At 45.4% G+C, this 6,774-nt stretch overlaps 1 protein-coding gene across 1 annotated transcript in view; it reads right to left on the reverse strand.

Annotated features, from left to right (window-relative positions):
• cep112 (centrosomal protein 112) overlaps positions 1-6,774 on the reverse strand; it is a 107,022-nt gene that overhangs the window by 70,433 nt on the left and 29,815 nt on the right. Inside the window, exons 13-17 of the mRNA XM_008287544.1 lie at positions 3,182-3,336; positions 2,800-2,929; positions 2,598-2,690; positions 2,392-2,451; positions 1,246-1,325 (exon numbers count right to left, since the gene is read on the reverse strand). Of these exons, the coding sequence (XP_008285766.1) occupies positions 1,246-1,325; positions 2,392-2,451; positions 2,598-2,690; positions 2,800-2,929; positions 3,182-3,336 (518 nt within the window). The remainder of the gene's footprint in view (positions 1-1,245; positions 1,326-2,391; positions 2,452-2,597; positions 2,691-2,799; positions 2,930-3,181; positions 3,337-6,774) is intronic.

A 6,774-nucleotide genomic window follows, 5' to 3' on the forward strand; every position in this document is an offset into this window, starting at 1 on the left:
ACAGAACCCAGCATAGAAAAAGATGCTTCGACTACTGCAGTACATGTAGCAGAGTGTGTAGTACAGCTGAGCAGACGGTGAGTTGGTTCTGAAATTCTCCCGTTTCAATGTGCCTCTAAAATCACATCTGTACCTGTATCTATATAAACAAGCTCTGGTGGATTCATCAATAAGAGCGATCACCGACACATCTGATGGGTTGTTGATATAAAACATTGATTAGCTTTCATGTATTCCCTATATGCAATCATCCCGATAGTATTCCTAAATATTTTACCAATGCTCATAATGTTGTGTTAAATCTTTTCACCTGTGCGACTCTGTCAAACTTATTTAAAATCATGGAAGACCGATACCGTTTCCCTCATTTGACTATCGGTTTATTCGTGTCGAGACGGTGGGATTAGTGTTGCTAGCTTTCTTTAAGGCATCACAAACGCCCATCACATCAGAGGCTCTGATCTGTAAGACTTTCTAGACTCTCGACTCCAACAGTACTACTCTCAGTTATAAAAAAAGATCAAAGAGAGTGTGCAAGGGTTGGCTTGTTAAAGTCAAACTCCACCTTAAATCAGAATTCATACACACCGTTCTTATGATCAAAGACTTACGGCAGTAGACATAAACAACTCTCTAATAAAGTCTGAAGCCACAAAGTCAAGTCGTGGCCCAAATGTGTGATACTAATAACTGTAAAATAAACATCATGCCTCACTAACATTATGTATGTTGGAAATTTCATGACCAAAGGGGCCATTTCAGTACAGACGGTAATAAAGCACCAACTCTGTCCTACACCTGCCAATATCCCAGCTTACTGGATAACATAAGGCTGTGATCGGGTTGCTTATGGATCGCACTTTCACAAACTCACAGACACACATTCTCATCCCAAAGTCTCTCTTGCTATCTTCCTTCCTGCTCAATCTGAAGAATTCACTGAACCACCGCACAATTTATCAACTGTCAGCTGCAGACATCTGCAACATGCGCACACATTCACACAGGGGCTGAAATGCTGATGATGTGCCTCAGACCGATATGTCAAACATTTGGCGGAGAGGGAAGGAGGAGGACCACACACAGACCAAAAGCAAAAACAAAAAAGGCCTTAAACAGCTCTAAATACGGGATAAAGCAACGTTTGGCTTTTGAAAATATTGAAGGTTGACTCCGTGATCAGCACTGGCATCATGCAGCTTCCTAAACTTCTTGAATTCATGCAGCTAATCCCACATTTTGTACCTGAGTGCATCTTCCAGTCTGGATATCTTCCTCTTGGCCTCTGTTCTCTCTTTCTCTGCCTCACTGTGAAGCGCTGAAACCTGAGAGAGCAGAAGAGGGGCAGAGGGAGGTGTAAGTGAGCGCAAAGGCAGACACCATCAAACATCACTCAGGAAAACCCTCCTGCCTGTGACCTTGTGCATCTGGGCTCGTCTCTTCTCTCTATCACCCCATCAAAAGTACCATCTGAGCCCATGAGCCTGCTCACAGGGCCTCTCGCTCTGGACCTATGGGAGCCATATGGGCCCTTCTAACGTCCACACACTGTGCTGTGGTATCCTTCACGTGTCTCCTTTAGCAGTGCTCAGGAGTGGAAGAGGAATCTTTCCAGAGCAGGCCAAAAGGAAAATGAACAACAGACTTTTTTCATTGTTTTCCTCCCCCGTCACCTTGTAGAAGAAAGACGGAAATAAAAAAGGAAAGGCTGGACAAATGCAAGTTGATCACAAGGACAGAATAAAAAAAGGACATCAAAACCAAAGTCGTGAGAGGAGCTGTGTTTAAATTCTCCCTGACCCTGAGCAGAGAGCACACATGCCTGCTAAGCTTTTGCAGGTGTGGGTCACATGGCCCAGGTATGCCAGCCTGCCCCCAACACACACATTATCAACATGGCACTTTGAAGATGACCCAGGTCTTTAAACACAATCTGCACCGCAGAAGTTTGGCCTGGCCTGGTCTGGCCCACTTAGATCATTAACAATGGTCCATATACTCGCTGCTTTATTGCTGCTCTACAGCTTTCAAAAGGCTCTCTGTAGAGTAAAGGCTGCAGGTACAATTAAGTGTAGACAAAAACCTGCTCTTTAGCGTTGTGAAAGTTTATTGGGCTTTGCTTGTAATCCATTCTCAACTTTTTTTGTTTGATAACTCTTGTGCTAAATTATCAAGTTACTTTCTTCCTAATTCAGTCCTCCACCGACCTGTTAGTCAGAGCTACGGCTTTACGAGACCAGACATAAAGCGTAAAAAACCATAAGGCACATGTGACTCCAGGCTTTGATCTCTACTTGACCGTAATCGCTTTGTTCAGGGTTGTTCCAATGTAATGACAGAAGCCATGGAGCTCAGCGGACACGTCTTCCTGATGAAGCTAGGACACGCTACCTTTTTCTCACAGCTGATCAGCACTTGATCTTTTTCCTGCTGAAACTTTATCTCCTGATCCTGAAAAGAAACAGGGATTGAATGATATTGTAAGGCACAGATGTCGCACAGGCTCCAGTAAACAAAAGACAAGCTGAAGACACCTTGGCATGCGCACATATAAGTGATCAAACATGCATACGCTAGCATCACCACCAGGATCATACCCTGACTTGTTGCTGTCTTCGATGTTCACTGTCCTGGAGCTGCTGTTTGATCTGACTCACAGCTTTCTCCAGCTCCTCTATCAGCTCAGAGGCCTGAAAGAGAGGGAGGATGGATTTAGTAAAATAGTTTTGTCTTGCATCAGTCAGTAGCAGCACATGTGCTGCAGGAAGAGCTGTGTGGCTGTGTTGTGGTGACGTGAACCTTCGCAGCAGACAGATTGTGCTCCTGATGTAAATGGCTCATGTCAGTCTCGTGCTTGGCTTGGAGCTGCTGCATGGTCTGCTGATGCTGCTCACGCTGCTGCTCCTTCTCCTTCTGCAGGATCATAATCCTGAACGCAGCAGAGAGCTGGGATCAGACGGCACGTCGGGTTTCTGAATGCACACATTGAACTGTTCCTGCTCAAACACCGACTAAATAATGAGATGAGTGGTCACGATCCACTGCATCACATCCTCTCTGATAGTAGCATGTTATTACAGAGCAGACATTCAATAGATTTAGAGCACATTTTGACAGCTTTATAAAAAAAGCATGTTTGTTTTAAACAGCTATCCATGTTACATGTTGAGCAGCTGCATACCGCCTGTCAGCCTCCTGCAGCTCAGCGCTGAGGGATGCCAGGTGGATCTCCAACTGGGCCTTCTCCTGAGTCACCTTCTGACGCAGCGCGTTGCCTTTCTCTACCTCCACCGACTGCTGTTTCACCCGCAGCTCCAGCTCGCGCACCGTTTGCTCCTGAAACACAAAGACGCAGAAAAACCAATGAGACAAGTGGCGCAAACCACAAAGAGCAGCAGCTAGAGGACTAGTTGGAGGCTTAAACGTCGTCGATCGTCATCAAGTCAGACAGAAATCTGGTTGTAAATATGGAAGAATGATGCTGATGATGCCCTCTGACTTCATTCTCCACCATACACCACACTCATTCTAAAATGATTTAGTAAAATGTTTGAAGTTTCTCCATCATTACACAGATATAGTTCTGGGTTCTTATATCAAGTCAACTCTTAGAGGATGCTCTGCACTGAGATTCTCCAAAGATACGGAGTCGGCAGAAGCAAAAGCATCTCTACAAACTTCTACAAATTTCTACAATCTCTACAAACCAAAGGTCAGACCAGCAGAAACTCCCTCACTGCTGCTCAGATGGCATCAGGTGAAAACCTCCTGAAAGCCTCCTGTGTTGTTTATGTTGGTGTTGTTCCTTCAGGTGACAAAGCTCAGCTGGAGCCATTTCTGCAGTCGACTACAATTTTAAATCGTTTCCCTGATTCTAACATCTGAAACGAGTCATAGCAGGACCTCAACTGAACTCGCTTCATTGTTCAACTAAACCTGTACCTTCACCTGGTGTGTGTGTGAAGGCTGCAGCTGGATTAGCCCACACTGTCTCTGTTGAGTTATATCTGTGCTGTTAATGTCAAAAGCTCAATCAGGAGTCAGAATTTCAATAAGGACAGCAATCAAAGTCCAGCTGACAGCTTCTTCCGGCACCGGTTTGATGAAAAAGAAACGTCCCTTCTCGGCCGACTGTCCCTCAACACGCACATGTGCGCGGCTACGACGGGCTGGAATGCAGCGTGGGCAGCTGATAGAGGTGATGATGGGCCGCTGATTAAAGATGGAGCGCGCTGGTCGATCTAGACGATGACAGAGGCCGGCGATGACAGAAGGTGGAACGGCGGGAGGGGAGGCAGCAGGTTGTTTGAATAGAGGACGAGAGCGGTGGCCGGCGAGGCTGCTCAGACAGATTTCTGTCTTTGTGTTTGCAGCGTTGGGCGTCGGGAGAAGGAACAAGGAGCCTGTGTTGTGCTGCGACGCGTGCTGACACTTAGCTCTCTGGCAGGAGATGAGAAGAAGTACGTCTCCATATTGAAACTGGACGGGGCACACCTGGACACACTCAGTGGGAGCAAATCACATCTCCTAATTAGGTGCTTTAGAGGCAGAATTACTTGGTGTGAAGTGCAGACTCTATGAGCTGCGTTATGAGCTACACTCCCCTTCAAAGCTTTGGAAGCCATAAAGTCTTTGAAGATCGGCGGGAGAAGAAAAACATGTAAGTTGAAACAAAAACTTCATGCGGTGTGATGGATGACCTTTTTTTGTAGGCCAGGAAGGCCGTCTGCACCGTCACTCATCTCACAGAGCTGTGTGTATTCATGCACACCGTGGTTCAAACTCTAGCGCTGCAGGAAGGGCAATAAGAGGAGCAACAGAAAGACTGAGATCAGTAAGAAAGGGGGGAAATCCTGCATTCAGCATATATTTAAACTGATGTAGTTTCTCTTTATGTCTTTTGTTAAAGCCAGTTCTGGGTTTAGCTTCTGTTTTGTCTTGGGGGTTTTTCACCATCATCTACTAACTATAGAGAAGTACCTCAAAATGCACCTTGAAACAAACCGAACTTTTAGGTGAGAATCGGTTATAATTTTCTCTTTCAACTCATTAATCTTTGCTGTCGCCTTTTATTCCTGTAAAGAACTTTGTGATGCGTTCTATTAGTATAAAAAATGCACCTTTAAGTTTGTTTGGTGCTGCTATCGTAGCACATATGAAAGAAAAGAAAACACCATTTCACAATATGAAAATGATCTTCATTAACAGTGCTTTGGTGCCGACGTGCACAGACGGCTGTCAGGAGCTCGTCTGGAGCGACACCTCGGCAGATTCCAGCTTGTCTTTATTTTCAGTCACTCTACCTGCTCTGCCCTGTGCATAGGCAACATCCAAAAATAACAACATCTGACATATGTGTGAGCCCCTGTGATCTCTGCTGGATAGAAACCCAACCAGGTAGCGGTGGGCAGACGAGCCTTCTTCATGTCACTGTTATTAAACCAGATCCGCGGTGCTGTATTTGAAGGGGAATGAATCATCGATCTGAGTTTGTCTTGGCTTGCATGTGTTATATGTGAACTTCTCACTACTGTGTCCTTGGTGTGAACTGAGCATCTTCCCCCTATTGTTGGTGGAGGAGGTGCAGTCATGTCATTGAATGTCCAGATGCTCAGAACACCAGAAACTCACTGCTACTGGGTCAAAGTGTTAAAGGCTGAATCTTCTAAAAGAAGAAAATGTCTGGATATTGATCAACAGAGCAACATGGACCAAACATGAACACAACCTGAATACCGAAGGGTTAGAGACACAAAAGGTGCTGCAGCAACGCACCTGCGATAAAGTCCACTGTGAACGTCCTCAGTGTGTGTGTAGGGCGGCCCAGCCGGCAGCTAATTTACAGCGACAGGGGGCTCTTTTCATTCTCTTGGACCTTGTCTGTCCTTAATTATTAAAAAAGGGGCCTTACCATCCAGTGTTTGATGCCTCTTAAATGTGGGCCTGTTGACAGATTAAGGCCAGGAGCAATAGGTGTGTGTGTGTGTGTGTGTGTGTGTGGTGCATATCAGCCCATGAATGCTGATACTGATAACAATACTATTTATGAAGCAGAGCATCGACTGGCCTCTGGTGTTGATGATCCCGACTAATGAAATGTGCACAATCCCATTTAAAACCAAAGTCCTTTTATATGACATCAAAGAAAGTGCAGCTTTGGGAGGCATGCATGTGTGCACGCACGTCCTCCAGCACAATCAGAGCAACGGCTAAGACTTAATACGTACTCGGATCAAAGACCTTCCCAGAGATGACAGACACATCATATGAGAGTCATTCTCACCCAGAGGTTAGACGACGTCTCCTTTCATTTCAGTCATGGAGCGGCGCAGGTCACTGTTTTACCATCAGACATGTGACAGATGTGTACATTTAGAGCTAAACAACGCAAGAGTTTTATGCAAAGCTGCATCCCTCTAGTCAGCCACAATCCTGTTTGTTCCGGTGAAAGTCTGCTGCTGAGCGCACACCAAGCGTCTGAAGGCTTGAATCCCCTGCTGCTGTTCAGGATGCATCTCTGAAAGCTGCTCATTGTCCTGTTGGTGCAAGTCGAGGTCACACGCTGACCAAACAAAGTCAAATTATGTCACGTGAAGTCTGGATCAACTTTCAGCTTGATGTCGTTATCGTGCATTAAAAAGTGCATTTCACCAAGATCGATATCTAAACAACACATAGAGGTGGAAGAACTCTAATCCTTCACAAATTAAAGTCCCACTTTTAAAATTCTACTTGAATATGATCAGCACGACAGTATATCCACAGTGACTTGAA

This window comes from Stegastes partitus, unplaced genomic scaffold, assembly GCF_000690725.1.
Source record: "Stegastes partitus isolate 25-593 unplaced genomic scaffold, Stegastes_partitus-1.0.2 Scaffold506, whole genome shotgun sequence".
NCBI classification, from domain to species: Eukaryota; Metazoa; Chordata; class Actinopteri; family Pomacentridae; genus Stegastes; species Stegastes partitus.